Source organism: Diadema antillarum, unplaced genomic scaffold (assembly GCF_040938485.1).
Source record: "Diadema antillarum isolate AM-2024a unplaced genomic scaffold, OU_Dant_1.0 seq00000718_RagTag, whole genome shotgun sequence".
In the NCBI taxonomy this organism is placed as follows: domain Eukaryota; kingdom Metazoa; phylum Echinodermata; class Echinoidea; order Diadematoida; family Diadematidae; genus Diadema; species Diadema antillarum.
In genome coordinates, this window is record NW_027271622.1 from 914,139 (window position 1) to 937,391 (window position 23,253).

Consider the following 23,253-nt stretch of genomic DNA (forward strand, 5'->3'; position numbering starts at 1 on the left):
AAAAACAAAAATAAATGGGCAATATTAAAACTGATAATGAATGCTACGAGAAAGGTGATCAAACTGAACTACAAGTTTTGAATCATCTCCTAAATTTATGAAATCGAGTCAGGATTTGCTGATGAATATCCAGGTCTCTTGTTTGTCCTTCAATGATGAATGGGTAAAATCATCTATAATTATAATCATTATAGTTTTTCTCGTTTCTATTGATTTAATTCTGTAAGTATTATTCTTCCTTTAAGTATTTTGCATTTTGATGAAAACGTAATATATCATGATCAAGACACATTTTTGTGTTGACATCTAGTCTTAAAGAGAACGAAAGTGTCTTATTTCTTCAGTAATACATGAAAATATGCGAGCGATAAGCGACCAATACCACTGACATAGATAAGGAGGGGGACATTACAGAGGAACAAGACAATCAGAGAAAGGATTTAAGAACAACAACAACAACGCAAAGAAACCATGTTGTGTATTCCTTCTTTGCGTCAGGCAAGCACCTACTTCGAAATTCCATGTTCCGTCCGCATTTGAATTAGCGTGAATTACGTATACATTTGATGAAAAGAAATTGAATAACAGGAAAAAAAAAAAACAGCGGCACGCGAACAATTTGCTTTAGCGATGCACCCACTTACAAAGTCGAATTAGTGATCCGGGCTATTTTGAGCACATGCGAGCAGGCACAAGATATAGGACTTGGGTGAAAATAGCATAATGTGTGCCGTATGCACGACGCACCGTGCGGGCATGTCTCGTGTGTGCATAGGCGGCGTTGATAAAGAATCCTAGCCGCTTTTCCCTGGCTCAGTGCACCACTATGACGCGGAGGTTGTGTTCAGTAGCTCTTCTCGTATGGTCAGGATGCTGGATGATGAGTGTAGAAACACATGGAAGGATTTTGCTCACCTGACATTTTTCGTAAATCTTCGTCTTTTAGTGTTTTATTGTCCTCACAGAGCATGGATGCAATGAGGTGGATGGGCAGCCTTGCTATTCGCTGCTCGTTTACCGTGTAATATTTCTGCGCAAGGACGTCGAATCCAACGGAGCAGTTGTTACCAAGGATTTGGGACAAAATCATTGCCCGATGGCTGACCAGGTCGATGGCGAGGCTGACATCCCCAACGGAACCGCGACCACGCCCACGGGACAGCCCGGAGACAATCACGACCTGCAGGTGATGAACACAGCACCGTCCCCGGCCTCGGGCGCGTCTTACTACCTCACTTTCCTCACGGGGACCGTGCAACCCTTGAACGACTGGGTGTCCGGCAAACCCCTCGTCGTCCAATTCGTCAACGCCGTGGCGAGATCACTCGGCCAGCCGCTTTTCGTCAACAATCCTTACAGTGGACTACTCATCCTGGCCGGACTCTTCGTTCAAAGCCCCTGGAGGACCGTGTGCGGGCTTCTGGCCCTTCTGGTAGCCCAGGTCTCGGCAATGATTCTGCGGCTGGACCAACAAGGTGTCGACAACGGGAGTTTCTCCTTCAATGGCCTTCTGGTAGGCTACGTCCTGGCGTCCAACTCGGCTGGCGGGGACTGGGACGGCTATCTCGTGTTCCCAGTCATCTTCTGTGGCATTTTCAGGTAATTATTGCCCCCCTCCCCCTTCCCCATAAACCTCTTGAAGAAATGTCATCAAGATAATCCTTGCCAAATAACAAAGCTATTGGGATGGTGATTATGTCTTTATTGGGAGTACTAACAAGCTTGATAGCTTAATAATAGTAGCTTGTTAGCAGTATGCATGTACCAGCAAGATGTTGGTTACGTTTGATCAAGTTGAAGGTATCTCGGCAAATTATTATTTTTTTTTACCTATTATTTAAAATTAGAAATAAGCAATAAAATTGTATTGTACATTAGACGAAAATAAAAGAACAAACTGGGGGGGGGGGGATGGAAAATTGGAATGCGAGTGCGGATGCATGATTATTCCAAACCTCTCTTAAAATCGGCAATCATGTTGACATTTCTGACCAACGCTATCCAGCTTTTCTCATATTGTAATATGTATATCACATATTTTCAATGGATTTCTTAACGGAAATTAAGATACAATACAACATTCAGCCAATCACGACCGATTGAACAAACTGGTTAGCAGCTGAATAAAGTCGAAAGAAAGAGAGGGAGAGAGAGAGAGAGAGAGAGAGAGAATATTCATATAGAGGGAGAGATTGTACTAAAGTAATGGGATGGAAAAAAGGCGAACTTACAGGTTAGAGGCATGGAATATATGACGTTTGGCATCATACACGGTACCAATTTACGTGCACGCCCGTGCACATAAACTCACACATCACACCCTCGTTCACTAATTGTCTTGTAAGTCAATAAAGAAACAGAGACAGGGTGCAGTAAAGAGGGAAGAAGACGTATATGATATATACATTCATATTGTATATAAAGAGGAGGGGGAGGAAGAGCTGTTCTATTGTAGTTGTAGAAGGGATTTAATGTCCTGAAATGAAAAAGGGAACATGACAATATAGACAAATTGCCATTAGTATTCAATAACATGCTTCGACTTTTCCTTTGGGTATGACAGACGATTGACTTAAGCTAGGTATTCCTTTCTACACGAGAAGACCTTGAAATCATTCAAAGGGGAAATCCAGTCCAAATCTAAGTTAATCTGATAAGAAAGAGTAAAATATTACGACTTCAACGAATTTTTCTTTTTATTGAAATGGGGTAAAAAAATAAGGAGTTATGACATTTTGAGGTTTTGCTAATTTTCAGGAAACAGTTCTTGGACGGTCAGTATGAATATGCAAATCGCAAAGTGAGCATGTCATTCCCTCACAACTTGCCATATAGTTTGTACATAAAATTTTTAAATTTCCAGTTTTTCTTTATAACGCAATTATGTCCGAGGCTCAAATCTTGGTATATCTAACTGATCACTATTCTGAAGTTATTCAACCAGGAATAAAATCATGTTTCAGACTTCAGCGACAGAAACATTGAATTTTCATCATTTTTTGTACACGATCAATGGAAAATTGTGAGGTTATGACATGGTCAGCTCACTCATTTGCATATTCATATACACTGTACAAGAACTGTTTTGTAGAAATTAGCAAAACTTAGAAACTTCCTAACCTCCTTATTTTTCATCCGATTTCAGTCAAATTTTTACTGTTAAACTTGTGAGATTTTACTCTGTTTTATCAGACTCACTTATTTTGGGACTGGATTTCCCCTTTAAGACTAGGTAGTAAAATTTTCACAAACTTTAAATCATTAAAAGAAAAGTGAAAATATAACCATGTAATATTTCCTTTGCAGGCTTTTGATGTCACAAGAAAATATAACATTCACTTCTGAATATGTTTGTAGTAAAAAAAGAAATAAAAATGGATAAATATTGCCAAAATCACTAAACATTCCTTGTAGGTAAGAAAGATCTAGTGGAGAAAAGGTTCCTTTGATCGGTTGAAAAATAGATAGACATTGAGACGGATATAATAATAGATGAGAACGACGGGATATAAATGTCTATGAATATAATGATTATAAATCTATGTTATATTGCTTTGATAGGTGGAAGGACAGATGGAGAGAGAGAAAGAGAAAGAAATAGACAGAGAAATAGATTGATAGATTGAAATTGAAAGCATTTTACAAGCGTGTCCAAGCATGCGAGTACTTCCCAAAATCTACTACGCTCAAAATGCGAGTAAAAATATGAGTGAATATCAAAAACGGTTCCACTTTGATTGGAAGTCGTTGGCTGACTAGGATTGTGCCTTGACCTACAGACAAAATCGTACATTACAAGTGCATTAATAGTGAACGCTTACGGAGATATTAGCCGAACACCGACCCATCCGCCCCCTCCTTTATAAACAAAGACGAGCAGTGGGACATTTAAAATCCCAGACAGATCCTTGATGAACACTAATACGTCAACGATTTCAGTTTTATGGGTATTTGAAAAGCTTTGACCACAGCCTGGGTTTTTGCAGTGCCGGCTATAGTTTGATATCTTCATTAGATAGCCGCTTTGTCGATATCTATACGGTTATGAGTATCAACTAATCACACACGGTCACACACACACACACATACACACATTCGCACACACACACACACACACACGCACACACACACACACACATACGCACACACATTTAAGTATATACACCTATACACAAACATACACCCATTCACATGCACGTATAACTATAAACACAAACACTACTTATAATATACACACAGAAAAAAAAATAATAAATTGGATTCTGTGCAAATTACACGCTACTCAGAAATTCTGCGCCGCCTCAAATACAGTGAACATGTTTCAGCGAACGGGGGCGCAGACGTTTACACAGTGCCTCACGTATTACTATTTTGTTTTCATGACCTGTTATTCCCTAATCGGATCTTTTTTTCTCCCCGATGACCTGATGTTTCCATTTAACGTAGCTGTAATATGCTACAACGATTGCGTTTTCCGGGCCATTAATGAGATAACTAATAACGACAATGCGCATAAAACACTTAATAGGATTAGGAGAATTTAAAAAAAAAATTATTCCATCACTCATAAATTCAAATTAGCTGCTGTAATGACCTATTCGCAATAATAAATGAATGAGCGTGTGTGTGTAAACGTGTGTGTTGCTGTATGCACACATTGACAAGCGCACGTGTATATATCTATATATATGTATATATATATATATGAAGGGTTTGTTTGCAAAAAACGATAAGTCCATTTTTTAAGATTTTGAAGTACGATCTCTGTCATAAAGTACAAAATACCTTTTAAATGATATATTGGTCACTACATATAAAGGTATATTTTTGAAGTTATGGTCAAAAGAAGTAAAAACTTTCTTATTATTCTCTTTATTTTTCTTGACCTTTAATCCCAAATATCTCCATTTAGCAAATATGGACTTATCGGTTTTTGCAAACAAACTCTTCATATATATATATATATATATATATATATATGTATATGTATATACAGTGTGTGTGTGTGTGTGTGTGTGTGTGTGTGTGTGAAAGGTGTGTTTTCAGTTGTTAAACCCCTGGGCCGTGGCATCTTAGTAGTGTGTAGGTGAGAGAAAGGATGAGACGATAGACGTAGCTTGAATCCTCACAGTTTGATTTTTATTCTCTAGCTTTCGGGCCTTGCCCTTTATCAAGACTGATGATCAAAGAAATCGGACAAAATAATTATGATGGATACAGAACATGATATAGATATTGTATACAAAAAATAAGAATGATCAAGATAATAGTGAAAATAATAACGAAAATTATAGAGGTAAAAATAGCAGAAAATAACAAAATTAATAGGAGTGTACATATGCGTTAATCATACATCATATAATATACATACGTACACACAGTCATTAACAAGCAAACATATATATATATATATATATATACATATATATACGTATAACCAAATACATGCGTATACACATGCATATAAAGATACAAATATGCACGCTCATATACAAATTTCTATATACATGTGAAAATAGGTGATTATATAAATAATAACGGCAATTGATAGAAATCATAATAGTAATTAAATGGAGGAGTGTTTGTAAAAATAAACTGAATATAGGCACAAAAAAGAGGAGGGTTCATGAATAGCATTCTCAATTTGAAACATGTGTATAATGGTGTGTTTGACAATAATCACAGGTACAGGAAAGGAAAAACATATATATGGGTGAGAATTTTGAACGATGTACAATTGCCAATTTTCGCACCTTATGACATTCTTTCCCTTAGAACACGCCAGGATGATCTAAGAAACCAGATTTTTTCATGTCATCTCAAAGATTGGTAAATTTCCTTTCAGGAAATATATGGTTTGGTTAACTTTTGCCTGATATTTTTCATTTGACGAGGACTTAAAGCGTAAAAATACGGTAAAAACGCTATTTTCACAATAATTTTTGTTTTTCAAACTAATGATGTGCATTTTTAATGGTACGTGGCATCTAATATCTGACCATGTTCTGGATGTGACACATCATGAGTATGAACCACAAAATTATAAGAACTTTATGAGCACGTATAAAATCACAGAGAACAATTGAAATATCAAAGTCCTAAACAGACGAACGTCCGTGGTGCTTTTATTTCTATCGCTGCTGCAAATTCTACTTTGTTGTCCCAACTGTAATGTATACGAAAATTTGGTGTTCCACCTAATGAACATATCCTGCAAAAATTGTACGTCTGCTGGCTGTACATGGGACGTAATATTCTTTTATGCAAAATTATACTCAGTTTTCGTCACGGACGTGCTTCCGCTGTTTTCTAATATAGATCGTATCCCATTAAACGCTATTGGTGATATTGTTCTGAGTCGTAATCAACTAAGATCTAGCCACACGATAATATGTTTGTTTTGAGTTTCTGTCCATCCTTTGTCAAATAGGAACCGAAATTATATTTTTAGACGAACCTCCGAGAAAAAAAGAACGTCCGTGATGATTAAAACGTTTTCGAGTGGGACACCATCTTGCTTTGATGACGAAGGTGCATTTTACCTTTGGCTCTCTAGCCGAGGAGCTGTATGTTATTTTTGGAGCGGACTGAGGCTTGTCCGCAGTTTTTGGACCATGCAATTCACCGAAAACCAAACAAATAATTAATATTTTCTCTGAAAATTCACCTCCTGATCCCCCTCTGAGCAATACATATGTTGTAAGGATGTCAAATTTCTTATAATTTGCATTGACAATACCTTTTCAAATTTTTGAAAGAGTTAGGAAGGCTAGGTACTCTCTGCCGATTAGTTATCCGTCCGGGAACATGACCCTATCAGTAGAACGAACGTCCGTGACAATTCCAGCGAACGTCCGTGACGTATGCAATCCCTTCGATAGGGATAACTTGTCCCGAAAGTGTCCTGTATTCTTTAAAACTTTTAGCTCCAATAGCCACAAATAAAGTTTTACAAAGAAAACAATGAGTTTAGGGCAGTAGTTTCAGAATTTTTAAGGCGTTATGTGATCATGATGAAGAAACAGTTGAAAATTTACTCACAATTTTACTCTTGTTTTCCCTCTAATTAAACAAAAACAGCTAGACACTGAAAACAAAGTTATAGGAAAATGGAATTTTGCGTAATCTGTAATTTCTGTGCATTTAAATTTCTTTCTAATGAGGACCTGGAGACAATTTGTACTGTTACAGGTTCTGAAAGTTTCGCTCACGGACGTTCTGTCCGAGAAAGGAAATTGCTGATAATTACAAATATATCACTGCACATAAAGTTAATGTTAGTTGAAAATATTACCAAATCACCGAGCCGCTCATACCCAAAAGTGAATAATGTTCAGCACTCAATTTACTTGTAATAACAACAGGAAAACGTTTTAGTCACGGATGTTCGTTGGTAGAATAAGTCCATGGATTACATAGTAGGAGAAAGAGGACCAGTGCCACTTTTTAGTGACAGGTGCGCCAAGTGTTTATCTTTTGAGTATGGTAGCTGCCGTCTCAAACAGAACACATCCAGTTTTGGCCTCCATAACGGACGTTCGCTGTAATTGTCATGATATTAAATGCCTTAATTCATTCTTATTTTTCTCTTCATGACGATTTTTCTCTCATTCCCTCAATAGCCTGGACATGCTGCGACCAAACAGAAAACAGAAACAAAACAAAACAAACCAAAACAAATCCAAAAAGTGCTACGTAATCACATGCAGGATAATGACGGAAGAAGTCTGTAATGGGCATGTGTTGAATAAAAAATGGAAAAGTTTCAAAAGGACGTGGAAGCAGTTGAATAAAAATGACTGAGAAACAGAGAAGGGATCGAGCTCCAACACACAGATATATTTACGAATTCTCAATTTGGATTTAGGGAGAAACATAGCACCACACATGCATTATTGAGTTTTATAGAAAAAGTGGCACATGCTATCGATAAATCTTCTCATTTGATAGGTTTGTTCCTGGACTTCTCCAAGGCCTTCGACACCATCAATCATGATATTTTACTTAACAAATTACACCATTATGGAGTGCGTGGGAAGGCCTTGGAGTGGTTCAGGAGCTACCTCATGAACAGGAAACAATATGTTTCTTTAAATGGTTGTAATTCACAAATATTAAATATCAAATGTGGGGTGCCACAGGGAAGTTTATTAGGTCCACTGTTGTTTACTGTTTACATAAATGATTTTTGTAGATCATCAGATGTTCTTTCTTTTATTCTTTTTGCAGACGACTCAAATCTATTTTTTTCACACAATAATCTTTTTACCCTTGTTAATACAATAAATTTAGAATTAGAAAATGTTGCCCAGTGGATAAAAGCAAATAAGCTATCTCTTAACCTTCAAAAAACAAAATATATGCTCTTTAGTAATTCTACTGAGGCATTACCTGTTGATATTGTTTTAGATGGTACTCCACTCGAAAATGTCTCCCATATAAAATTTCTTGGAGTAACAGTTGACAATAAGCTGTCCTGGAAATTTCATATTGACAGTATATGTAAAATTATTTCACGTAATATTGGTATAATTAATAAGCTTAAGTTTTGTTTTTCTTTGTCGTCCCTGCTCGTATTATATTCATCTTTAATATTGCCACATTTAAATTACGGTATTCTCGCGTGGGGAAATACATATAAAACATTCTTAGATAAATTACTTTTATTGCAAAAGAAATCACTCCGTGTTATATGTCATACTGCATTTTTGTCCCATACTGACCCACTATTTTATGAGCATAAAATATTGAAAATTAATGATTTGTATTTGTTTAATCTAGGACAATTTATGTATAATTATAATAAAAATAATCTCCCAAATATATTTGAAACAATGTTTCAAAGAAATCAATCCATTCATAATTATCCAACACGGCGATCAAATGATTTCCATTTGCCATTTCTGAGAACTTTGTTGGCTCAAAACACATTTATTTACGACGGGCCAAAGTACTGGAATTCACTTCCCAGTAACATTACTACTGCTCAATCTCTGAATTCTTTTAAGAATAAATTAAAACCATTTTTATTGAAACTTTACAACATCCAACAGAGTTAGTTTCCCTTTATCATCTCAGTCAAGTCATCACTTTTTTTTTTTTACATAAGTCCTCCTATTAAACTATGTCCCTCTCTGTGTTCTAAATATAACGATGTGTTTTTTTTTTCTCCTGCATTCTTACCAACATAACTACGTATAAAAAATGTTTTGCATTACATTCAATCCAGCTTGTATTTTATCACTTATTTTACATTATGAAATCCAGATTGCTTGCGTCCACGATGGCACATGCTGTAGTTCCCTCTTTTTTCTCCCTTTTTTTCCTCTCTTTTTTTCCTCTTCTTTTTCCTTTCCTTTTCTCTCTTTTTCCTCTTCCCAATCATTTTGATGTCAGTTGACATCGGTTCGTTTATTGTGTTTTATATTGATGTTTTGTGTATTTTTCTGAGGGTCCCATATCGTACAAGCTTTGCTTCTTAGTGGGACCCTCCACTTCCATCCTCATCCTTAGTTGACTTGTATTATACGCTTTATGTATTTAACAAAGATGTAATCACATCTACTTTTCACTTTCATAATTTTCTTATGTACCTATTCAAGTTTTGTTCTGTATCACAAATATCCCGTGTATACGCAATGTACATAAAGTTCTTTGTTCATTTTGATGGAGGTGAAAATAAAGTTGAAAGTTGAAAGTTGAAAGAGAAAAGAATTGCCAGTGCACTCCCGTTGTACCAAATTCCTCTGGAGAAGTTTTTGTTTGTTTGTTTATGTTTTTTTATTCATCGAAATACCGTCACAAGCGAACAAAAATAATGCAGTATACAATTATTGTCTGATGAAAACAAACAAATCCTCCGCTTATCATCACATGGTGTTGTTTTATACTCATCAATGAAAAGCAATGTTCATTTGTAATTCTTTCCAAGATTTTTTTTTTCATTTTACATTTAAGAGACAGAGAGATCGTCATTTTGTTTGTGCTTTTGTGCGCTTACTTTGAAAACACATGTTAAAAAAAGTAATGATTAAGAATAGGTTTAAGGTTGCACTTTGATACGTTCGCTCTTCCTAAGATTCGTTACTCCGATGTCCAAAGGTTTGTTATTCCGAAAATATAAAAAAAAAGTTTGTAGTTAATTAAGGAGGTTTGTTATTAAAGATTTTCTTATTCCGAAAGTTTGTTAGTCCGAAAAATAAATATTAAGGATCATTATTTTAGGTCCGTTCTTCTAAAAGTGGAAAGGGCCTGATATTCGTTTAGGTGAAAACGGTTATTATGAGGTTTTGAAATTTGGAGGATTTTAGTTGCTTGTTTCTCCACATTTGGATAAGCGAACATGATTTTTCATGTTCCCATTAATAAACCTTTCGATTAACCTTCGGAGATTGCTATCATTTACCGAATAAAAAAGCTTCATAATTATACGAACTCTATCAATTTTCGTATTGACAAACTGTATGAATAACGAGCCTCCGAAATGACGCGCTACAAAATGTTTGTTATAACAAACCATATTGTATAATATCGAAGTCACAAACATCCATCCAAGTAATATGGACTTATTGTGTCTTGTTATGAAGAAACTTCGCAGTATCGAACCTATTATCATTTCTGACTAATATAATAATACAAACTCTCCTCGGTAACTGTGTGTAACACAAGGAGCAAACATAGAGGGATTTCTTCCCAACGTATTCGTTTGCCCTCCCCAGCTAAACTTCGTATTTCTATAACGCAGCACATTCCTGTTGTCTTTCTCTGTTAATTATTTGTCATAATTTTAGCTGTGACCATGTTCGTTATAAGCAAATTTTGCATTGTAGACTTTAGATAACAAATTTAGGACCTGAATCTTTACTTCATGATAACGAAATTTTGATATATATTCGTTCTCAAGGATGAACTACGTCACTGAGATTACACGTACGTTTGTACGTTCATTTACGAGAGATGGAAAAAATTGTTTCCTTTGATTCCTCAGTATGAGAAGATAAACAAGCTTATATAATAAAGAATTGGTAATATCTGTTCAGGATTTTGCAGAGGAGTTTGTTCTCGACATGAAATTGCTGTTTGTTGTGAGTAGAATGCGTTTCCAACTCAAGAGAGCTGCATCTTGTTTGTTCCGAACGTCCGTGAGCTACATGCGAACCTCCGTGATGAAAACTATGCTATGTTCGTTGGGTTATAGAGACTGCATAGATCAGATACATCTTAAAAAGGTATGTTATTATTTGGGAGTGGGGATTGAAGTATGGGATAGTGAAAGAAGAGGTCAAAATATTGAGTTTCTGTAAAATGCGCGTGAAGTGGAGAAAGTGTTTAGCGGAAGAGCAATATTTCAACAGAAACGACGAATTTAGTTAAATCATCAGTTGTCTACCATTACGTACAGGTTAAGAGTACAAGCTTAATATTCTGCAAGCCCGTACACATGTCCCTTAAGATATTTTGTTAGGATTTTGAACTGAATCAGATCTTTGCAAACTATGTTAAATGGTATTCAAGTGTATGTGCTGTACTATTCCTCACGGACGTTCGCTGCTCTGGACATGGTAAACTTCAGCGGTGAATAAAAACTTGTTCCTCTGGGAAAATCCTAGTATAATTGGGTTCATATTAAAGCTTGAGTTATACTCTTTCAGGTAAGATGAATAATTTGGAGAATTTCCAACTTTTTAAATTTTGCCTTGTTTTGGCTCAATTGTACATCGTTCAAAATTCTGACCCATATACATAATATATAGATACGTACGATGTGATGTATAATTTACACTTGGGCTGGTTTATATATATATATATATATATAATATGTGATTATTCTGATATTGATATGATTATTCGTCATGATTATTCTGAGTAGGTCGGGATGTGTAAATACACATGGATTCTTGACGAAATAATTAGGCGTCCCGAATAGGCAGTTTGTGCACCATATTCAAATTTTCTGCATACCTTTCAAATTAAGATTGCTCTTGACCACCTGAAGGCTTGTCCGAGGCTTGTACCACATAGCAACAAATAATGTATTACATAACTTAAAAATGGATTCCAGCAATTTGATTTCATTTAAGAAGAGCAGGTTAATGGAATTACTCGTCTGTATGTTCCAGGCAATGAAACATCCATAAATTTGAATACATTATGAAAACGGTCCATTAGGAAACAAATTTATTCAGGACATATCTGTGTGTGCTTCCTGCAATGTTGTTCCAGTAATCAATGTTATAGTTCCTGTATTGAGACGGGTTAGATATTTTTTTTTTTCAGTTGAATACTGCATCTACGCGTTTTGTCGACGTCAATAGAATTATGTGCTCCCGACGCAGGAATCTCGGTTCGAACAAATACTAAAACCATAAAGTTCCCAAACCTTGAGCGCCATGAGCATTGATCAGAATGGAAAATGGCCCTAAAGAAATTATATGCATTATTGTTATTATTAAACCATAAGGCTTTGCATAATACTTAGATTTAAGAGGAAATGTAGACGGACAGAGACAGAGAGAAGAGAGACAGACAGATAAATAGATAGATAGATAGATAGATAGATAGACAGACAGATAGATAGAGAGATAGATAGAGAGATAGATAGATAGATAGATAGATAAATAAATAGATAGAGAGATAGATAAATAGATAGATAGAGAGATATAGACAGATAGATAGATGGATAGATAGATAGATAGATAGATAGGGGGAGAGAGAGAGAGAGAGAGAGAGTCGAAAAAGAGATGGTAATATAATCTTTCTCACCTCAACAGCTGTTCAGCCTTCAACCTATAATCACAGGGGGAAATAATGTAACACATGCATTATGTCGCCGATGATCTGGCAAGATGGTATTACCAACATTACAGTTTGACTTTAAAGTATCCTTCAAATCAAGTGCCTTTAATGTATGGAATCACGTCTTGTTTGTGAGATTTGTTTCGTTTGGTTTGTCTTATACTCTGAAAGGCTGCTGTCACACTTAGACCCCTCCCAAATCTATCTTGCTCTTGATTGAATATCGAGTCAATATTTATGATTGTATGATAAATATGGTTTATGTAGCAAAAAAAAATCCAAACAAACCAAAACGTTATGCAGGCGTTAACTCTCTAGTGAGTAATTTACCTGAAAATCATTCTTCTATGATTACTACTACTACTACTACTACTACTACTACTACTACTACTACTACTACAGTACTCTCCGCGTAATCGGGTATCGCTTAAACGGGTACTCCGTTTAATTGGGTAGTAATGTCAGAGTCAGTTCCAATGCACATTAAAATTACCTGATAATCGGGTTGCCTCTCCGCATAAATGGGTAAATAGTTTTCTTCTAACCTAATTTCTACCCATATTTTATCGCAGATACAACACTTTAAGAAATCATTCATGTCAAATTTTCCACAACTAATCGCATTCTCTGCTTAATTTGCAAAGAAGACCGATCATTTTGGGAGTGATTAAACATGAAAACATATGTACACGTACTGAATTGCCACACGAAAACGAACATTACAAGTCACGGGTAGCTGGCACTCACAACTGCATAGACAGACAGGAGATGAACACACTTGCGCTCCTGTGCCTACTGTACGTATTAGCGAGGAGTCAAATCTAAGTCAAATGACAAAGTTTTCTGAAGACATATTTGTCCATAAAAAGAGTGTAAAGAGAGTTAATTATTGCTCATGACTGAGCAAGGGTAAGGTATGTATATTATTGTGCCGTGCAGGCACGCATGTTAAGCATACAGTGTAGGTGTTTGGTACAGTGTATACAACACATGTAAATACACATTGTGTGTGTTAATTGTGAATGAGACCTGTTCTTCAGTTAATTGGGTACTCCGCTTAATCGGGTAAGAAACGCTCTGCCCGAGCCTACCCGATTATGCGGAGAGTACTGTACTACTACTACTACTACTACTACTACTACTTCATCTACATTTAATCTTCCACTATTCATGTACATGATCATCCTAGATTAATTTCCCCTGCCCCTTTCCCTTTTGGTTTCATTCAATCTCCTTTCATTCGTAAATGTTTTCAGTAATACGGCAAGTCGTGAGCACCTCATTCTGCTTACCTATAATTTGAGACATTCAAGTTCTGCATCTGTAGTTTTTTTTCCTTATAAGCAGCATTACTTTTCCCCCTCAAAATAGTTCAAAGACAGACCCAGTTTAATCTAATGGATTTTTCTGCCTTTCGACGAGAAACCCGACACCGTGCCAAGCCCGAGGCTATGCGTGAGAAATGTTTTCTCTCCCCAAATTTTCATTTAATTACGAGCCGATGTTTAGCTGCTGCATAAAGATAGCAAGACCTGCTCGTTTCGTTTACGCCAGAAAACCAGAAAACGTGCAGAAAAGCGAAAAGTCCAATATTTCATTTCTTATTGTGTAGTGTATAATTGTGCAGACAAAGCGTTTAACACGACACGGGTGTGGTACAAAAAAAAAAAACAATGAAGGAAGGGTTTATATAGTCGCATGATTCAAATCGCAATAATATTATATTCCTCGAGCGGAGTAAAAGGCAAAAAATTTCTACAAAAACAGTTCAATGTGTACCATAATTATATGCAATTATGAAAATCAGACAGGTTTGGTGTACGGTAAGTGAGAAAATAATAGATAGATAAATGGATCGATAGATTGATAGGTAGGTAGGTAGATAGTTTGATAGATGAATAAATAGATGAATAGATAAATGGATGGATAGATAGATGGGTAGGTAGATAGATAGTTTGATAGATAGATACATAGATAGATAGACAGATAGGTACGTAGGTAGATGGATAGATAGATAGATAGATAGATAGATAGATAGATAGATACTAATACTGACTGGTATGGAATATATTTGGAGAAAAAAAGTGCAGATTATGGGATGTTTTAGTTTCAATTTTTTTCTCTAAACATGTACGAAGAATGTTGGGCAATGATGCCATCGTCTTGCAACTCTCCCATCGGTTTGTACGTAGCAGTGTAGTAACAATCATGCTTTTGTTTCGTAATACTCAGCAACTACTCTGTTCTACTAAGTTCTCTACTATCGATGTATCGCAACACCGCAATAGTTCTCTTTATTTTGCGATTGGGACTTTTTCTCTTAATTCCGTAGAAGAAAAAAAGATAAAAGAATGTAGACATAAAAATATAGTAAAACGTGCAGGTCAGTGACACAATAGCGAGATGATGACATCATTATACGTGTATCATAAAATACTAGTAGTCGGTGGTTGCTAGTAGCAACACATGAAGGCATAAAAAACTTTATTTTGTAATTTGTTTCATTTCAAGTCTGACTTCAATCAAACTTTTACTGTCCTTTTTGATCATGTCTATCTATTCAACAAGGTCTAATTTACACAGAGTGAAATTGAGCGTTTATTATGACATTCCGCCTACACAGGTACAGGGAGGCACGTGTATTGACGAGATTATGTCTATTAACTGAGATGTGAGGTAAAAACAAATGTGGGTCATATTCTGTTCCATGAGGCGCAGCTTGCTAAATGCCACTAATGTATATCTGTAGCACGTACAAACACCGTCCTTCAAAACTCAACCTCCAACAAAATCCAGTTAACGTGACAATTCCCCCATATCAACAGTGCGCTTTCCCTGTATCAATGTCAGTGTCAATGCCAAACATCCATAGGCCTAATGAGCCAGTTCGGGGTTCCACTTTGCGCATGAGCAGAAAAAAAAAGTAATCCGTACAAACAGGGCATGTTGGTTTTCAGATTCACTGAGAAAAGCATCTGGGATGTTATGATCATTAAATGAATTCCTATGGTGCTTGAAAACAACACCAACTGAAATAAAAGTGGCATTCGCAATATCAATAGGAAGAGATTATGAATGATTAATACAAAATAAAGAAATGGTAGATTTCCCAAATGTTTATTTGACGGACTATTCTGGTCACTTGGTGTTTATACTAAATTCATCCTTTGTTTAAACGTGATTGATGAATTCCATAAATCGTGACATCTTATTCATTATGTCGCTTTGAAAAAGAGTGAAGTACCTAACCAAGTGAGAATTTAAAGAGAATGGTCATTAAAGGTACTGTTTACCATTAGGAGCAGTGATTTAAAAAAAAACTGTTCGAGTTATTACATTTGATGCATATGTGTAGGTAAGCTTTATCACAAAACATCCTACCATATAAAACTTTCGCAATAAAGCCTAGAGTACAAGGAGATATCAATAATTTTCTCAATAAACCACAACTGTGGACGGTTTATTCCAGAAACAATTTCATTATAACTATTGTTCACATTTTGCATATTCAACAATACGTAACATATCTTATTATACTGATCAACACTAAAATTGTCTTTTACATTGGGTGTTTCTATCCCTAATTCACATTTTAGAACTATTTTGAAGTGCTAAAGCTGGATTTTAATTTCACCTGCATATGGTAAATAATGCCTCTGATTTTACGTATATGGAAATGAGCTAACTCTGAACTGGTTTGCTATAAGTATGATGACTTCTTGAATCTTTCCTTATCGCATCCCAGCACTATTCTGAGTAGCGCCCTCTGTAGTCTGCTGTCGCGTTGGGGAATACCCTCCTTCAACTTGGCGTTCAACGTGGTAGTTGTCTCGTTCGTCGCTGCCACTGGGCCGGATAATCACCACTTCCCCCAGAAAGGAGGGGCGTCCCCTTTGCCGACGTCATGGGGAGTTGAACCTCTAGACTGGTTACAGGTAGGCCTTTTGCGTTCAGTAATTTTGTATATCTGATCAAATTCCCTCGAAATTTCACCACGCATGACACAATAGTTATTGTAAACAAATCTCTTTGGTCAAGATAGAATGTTTCATTCCTCACCAAGTGTCGTTGAAAGGTATTTCAAAAGTGGAGATTTGTTGTGCAGCTTAATGGAAAAAAAAAAAAACTTGGGGGCGATGATATCTTCACCTCAGGTATGTTCATATGTGGTTACGTTTGATATCAATTTTTAGTAAAAACATGAATTCATAATCGATAAAATGTCTACCTTTTGTCCCATTTTGATGAATTCTGTGTGCTTCATTCTTCATTCGTTTAACCCAACTTAATACGATATGAGGACTTATTGCACTCAAATAGAGATATGTTTATAAATGCATACATACATTTTTTTTTTCGCAAAACGGGGTAAAGCCATTTAAAAACATTTTAGGGTAACAAAGTCCATCATCAAATAGAGCAAAATAAGGCCTTTTCGGTGATACTTCACTTGTAATATAACAAGGAACATTCTTGTAGTTTTGATTAAGAATATCCCATATTTTCTTATTGTTTATCTTGTTTTAATCGTATTATCTAAAATCAACAAAAATGGAGATAACTCGTTTTTGCGATCAAACTCTTGATAGATCCTGGCGAGCATACCGAGAGGGATAGCCCAGTGCTATGGCAGCGACAACCTCGTCACCGGGTGCCTGATGAGCGTCGGAATGTTGGTTTGTTCCCCGATCGTCTGTTGTCACTGCATTCTCGGCTCCATGATGGGATCCCTAACCGGTAATGAATAATACAGTTTCCTACCAGCTGTGTACATATCCAATATACACATTACCCGTTCCCTGCGGGATCCTGGAATACCAGGTTCCCAAAATGTACCAGGTTCCCAAGAGTGTCTGCATTCGTGGATTAAATTTACGTTTCTTAATTTTGTGTTGTGCCAACTAGAATAGTGACTTTAAATTGACCGATTAGAGTTTCTTTTGTCAATATCTTCTCTTTTTCTTTATCAAAACTGCTTGTATTTTTGTCTGTGTTACCATTTTCAACACAGAAATGCGCTTAATTTCGTATAAAACTCGTATTAAGACGTATGTAGCAAACGAGGCTGAGCTCACTAGATCTTGACTTTCGCTGACCCCGGCGTTCGGATGCCTTTATAATGTACAAAAACAGAGTTTGCGATCCCATCAGAGTTCGTTCTATTCATAATCTCACGTCCGGTCGATATTTCCCATTGTTTCAATGGCACGTGCAGCTGACTGTGAAAATAGGAGTGCATAGCTGCACTACTTGACTACTTTCGCATAGGCGGATTATCAACCTGCCCGCGTTCTTTGTCAACAGGCAAAATGAATCTCGTTTGGGGGCTGCCATTATCAATGCTGCCATGACATTGAAGCCATTTTGCTCTGCTTTAAAAAAAGAAAAGAACAGAAAGATGTAGCCTTCACAGTCGCATCGGCAGAATTACACTGCATCTCTTTAAAACGTGCCATCACTTCGCAGCCCCTAACTAATTCTACTTTCCTTCTTTTTTAAATCATGCAGACTTTATCTGAGAGGTACGTTTTAAATTCCCAATAGGCTTACCTAATGGGCGCCTACACTAAGTACAGTCTTGTCCTTCAGGTAATTTCATTATTTGATTACGAAGCCTTTTAGATCCTGTAAGCATGATGCGTCTGGAAGGAGGACCAAGATAAAAACGTTCCCGCAAGTCTTGCAGGGACATACCGGTAAACAAGTCACAACTAAGTTAAAAAGTATTAACGTATTTCGTCACTCAAAGTCGTATTCTAATGCGGCAAATTGCCCTTGACCTAGAAATGCTTCTTTGTGGTTAACATATGATCCTACTTTAAGACCACAAGAACGTATTACTGCCGACCATTTAAGCTAGCACTTGCAAAAAACAAAACAAAACAAAACAAAACAAAGCAAAACAAGGTAAAACCACTACATTTTGAGTTTCTTCAACGCTTCGTGCGAAATGATGAGATGTCTATCCCCGAAAGGTTAAATCACCACTATGAACATCTCGATCAATTCATTTCAATTCAATTCATTTACTTTCATTCTTCTTTTTCCAACAAAACATAACACAGAATAAGTCAGGAATTACATCATAAACATAATCATACATTCGATTTTGCAAAGGATAAATGATACAGATAAACATAAGAATGCAAACTGGCAAAAATACAAAGTTATGCTTCAGTTGAGAAAAAAAAAAGAATTGAGAGGTCCACTAAAAAGCAAGCTTGTATGTTGTGAACCACTCAAACAAATTTTATGAAATACTTATTTGCAAATACCTAGCAGAAGTATAATATTGCTTTATTTATTTAATCAGTTGATTAAATAGGCAATATTTAATGTACTTTTTAAACGTAACGGCTTGTCTCTTAGCCTTTTACATTATTGAGTTGAGGTTATTCCCATCATGCTAATTTCTTTTGCAATGAAACAAATACATCAGGATAAAAAATAAATTTGATATTCGGCACTGAATAACATAGATAAGTTGAATTTTTCGAATTTTTATTTACTCTTACGATGTACAATGTTGAAAGTATCCTTTAAAAAATACCATTATGTTGGAAACCCATTCAACTGCAAATGTTGTAAAGTCCAATAATTATTATCAAAATAACTTTGGAGGAAAACTTACACCATAATGAATTCCAAAACACTCAAACGAACAGTCAAACAAACAGACGGACAATCAAACAAACAGACAAAAAACAGTCGAACAAATATGAACAGGCAAAAAGGGGGAAAGGGAATATATATATGTTGAGGCATGGTAGTGAACTGGGCTATGTCAGAAAACAGACCAGAGAGAGAGAGAGAGAGAAAGAAAGAAAGAGGGAGAGAAGGGGAGAGAGCAATGCAAAGAATGATAAGGTACCACTTACTTTGGTTTGTCTATCGAATCCGTAAATATTTATGTGTTGGAAGAAAGAAAATGGTCCATAAATTGATTTATGCGTCATTCGTAATACCACCATTCGTTACGCATCTGGACCGATGGGATAGTCAAGAGTAGGAGTCCTACTATTAATGCTTGATTATAAATCTTCCTAGTAAAGAAAAAAGGAAGGACAAAGTCAATCACAAGCAGAGAGAGATAGATGGGGGGGGGGGGGAGTGAGAGAGAGAGAGGGGGAGAGGGAGAGAGGGAGGAAGTGTGTATGTGCGCGCGCGTGTGCGTGTGTGATGAAGCGAATTGGAGGAACGCCTAATGGACTTCAGCTCTTTGCCTGGCACTCTAATCACTCCTAATCGGATTTGAACCAGATATTTGTCAGAACTGGGCACTATCGACGACAACGAAGAAAAACTCTGACTCTGTATCATACACTAAATTTCATTTTTATCAAAAAATAAGAGCAAAAAAATATCGGCTCGCGGGAAATGAATTGTGGGCAGCGGCGCGCGTCAGAATTGGATTGCAAGCGACTGTAAACAAGCACGCCTTATTCGATTACGAAGAGGTTTGCACGTTCACACGAGACATTTAACACCATCTAATCACATTACGGAACAAAATAGAAAGGATGTGCACGGCGACTCTTAAAAAAAAATTAAGGATTCTGACGTACGGAGAGGACTGACTATTGCTATTCTCCGTAACGCTACCTAGGGAGGTCAATCAAAACAAAACAAAAGGTTGTCGCTTCAAATGCACCATCTTTCCTTGTAAGAATACGAGGTCTCCCTTTAATTCAAGATGACATTGCGCTAACATTCTCTCGCATGAAAAAAAAAACAAAAAAAAACAAAAAGAAAATCCAACAGAAACCATTGTGGTGTTGATTTGTGGTTTCTTTAATTTCATCTAATCAGAATTGTCTATTAAATCAAACTGACAACCACCAGTCAGATCACTGCATAGAGTGTTCATGTAATTTGCGATCTGAATTTCAGTCTTGTTCCTATAATTGTTTCATGGTTGTTTCCACCTGCATAAACGTTTTATCAAACATTGCATGAACAGCTTGAATGGATATCTCACAACACAACCGACTCTGTCTTTTTCTCTCTCACATGTGTAAATCCTTTGTGCTTTTTGAGTCAATTATGTTTAGTACTTTCGGATAGCTTTGAATTTACCTTTACAGATATATCTTTTAATTTTATGATTTCTGTTTCAGTTACTTCGGTCTATCTTTCGCCACAATTTAATTTACCGCTTTCATAAACAATGTCCATATCTTTGTAATTTTACGAGTATTTACTTCCTTTTTTTTCGGATACAAAAGAACAGAATCCTTCATCTAAAAAGAGAGAACATGTCCTCTTAATTAACCCAATCTACTAACCTGTGATATGTATTTTTCCTATATATTCGTTTTAACGGTTATCAAATGACTAGCAATGATTTATTACGACTCCATAATATCGCTATCGTTCAATGAAGAAAATCATTAAAACTGAACCATAACTCCTCATATTCATACATCTTTTCTTTTTTCATTCATATCTAATAAATATTCATTTCATGTTTTTCTTTCATTCATGTATTCTTATGTTTCTTGCATTTTTTTTTTAATTTATTTTTTATTTTTTATTACTCCCGAAGGTCTGGCGCTCGCTGCCACGCCCACAGAAATCTACAATGGCAGCTGGAGCTATAACTCGGCATTGGCATGCGGGGCGATAGGGGGCGTCTTCTACGTACTGAATTGGTCTTCGCATATCATGGGTCTTCTGGCGGGTAAGAGCTAATCCTTCTACACTGGGAATGTATATTCAGTGCTATTCTTTGCGATACAACATGTCACACTTTTCTTTCGCAATCAGCTGGCAATGTGGTTGCTCCGAAAGGAACGAGGAAAACGGAGTTTAAAGGAAGAGTGTGAGAAAGAGGAAGGGAGGGATGAGGAAAGATGATAATAATTACGTGGAGGGAAAGAAGATTGTGGAAGAAAAAGGGAAGAAAAAAATAGAACAACAACAAAGAGGATTGAACTTTGGCACCTGGTGAAAAATCGAAAGCTTTCCTATTTTACCTATAATCGTCTGTCCGATTTTGCAATTGTAAATTTTCCGATTTTTCTCCTTTTGAACCATAGATTTTTTTAAAAACTGGGCAGAATAGATTATGATTAACACAGACACACACACATTTTTTTTAAATGATATTCTTTATTTGAATTTCATTCAATATCAGCCAGCATCATGTTTGCAATGAAACGAATATAAACAAAACTAAGCAGCTATATTCAGCTCACTTGTGCTGCTAAATCACATTTTGTTCTTTTTTTTCTTTCAATCTTTTTCCGTTGTATATTCTATAGAGTGTATCGATGTTAACCTATGTTAGAGAGTATAGTCCAAAAATGAATCAGACGTCTCTTATCTTTACTGTCATTGAATGCTGTTAAGAATGTTTGTTTATGTGATGTCAAAGCTTTATACGCCATATGACTTATGAAAAAGACAATGTTTTGTTCTGATCAATAAAATCCAGAAATACCAAAAAAAAAAATGCTTAATTGGACAAAATGCACACTTGAAAATAAAGCATTTCTGAAAATTGAAAATACAGACACACACAGTGACACATAACCCTATATGAATGTATATAAAACATAGGATACTTGTGTATGACATGGATGTGTACATGAATCATGCTCCATTTTTTTCTCTCTCCTCAGCCGTTTTTGCAGCATGTGTACGTGGAGCCATGGCGACCTTCTTTGCGCACGTCCACTGTCCAGTCGTAGCCTTCCCCTTCTGCATCGTGGCGGGTCTCTTTCTCCTCGTGGACAGCAACAGCAAGCAGCTACTGCGCGTGCCCGCTGACCGCGTGACCTGCCCGGAAGAACACCGCAGACTCTTCAAACAGAATAATGTCGCCGTGTCGAATGCGGACGACGATCCAACGTAGACCGATCGGCCACCGTAAACAGTTTCCGTACGGTTTATACTGAATTTTGAGGTCTCCCATTTTCATATCAAGAGACTAATTTATGGACAGAAATATTAGTGACTATACTCATGGCGGTAAACTTTAATACATACTCGTCATCAATTCGCTAAATTCACTCAATCGGATACTTCGAGAAAAAAAGAAAAAAAATCACTAAAAGGCTACAAAGTAATTATCTTTCATGTTCATTACGTTTCACATTTTGTGTACTATGTGTTTTGATGCAATTGGATTTCATGATTTAGGACACAACATTTGATTGTCAAATCAAGACGGTCCTAGTTGACATTAATTAATTGAATTACGACATATGCATGAGATAATTATGAGATTTAAAAGTCTTTCCTACCGGCTTGAATTTAAACCAATGCAAAATGATGAATCTCGACTTTTGAAGTTTACGCAGTTAAAACATTTTCCATGTATCTTAAGCTTTTATCTAATTCGTTGATATTATCCCCAATTTCATTCTCATGACGACGCAGTTAGAGTTTTATCGATTATTGTTATTTTGATGCGTGGGTATAGATTGTGTATTTTCCAGATATGATAATTTAGTG

General features: G+C 36.3%; 1 protein-coding gene across 1 annotated transcript; it reads left to right on the forward strand.

Moving 5' to 3' along the window:
- Window positions 1–1,096: 1,096 nt before the first annotated feature.
- Window positions 1,097–22,651, forward strand: LOC139737988 (urea transporter 1-like). Its single transcript, XM_071648654.1, has 5 exons — window positions 1,097–1,599; window positions 16,541–16,730; window positions 17,385–17,532; window positions 21,341–21,475; window positions 22,419–22,651. Exons 1-5 carry the CDS (start codon window positions 1,097–1,099, stop codon window positions 22,649–22,651), a joined length of 1,209 nt encoding a protein of 402 aa, XP_071504755.1.
- The last annotated feature ends 602 nt before the right edge of the window (window positions 22,652–23,253 follow it).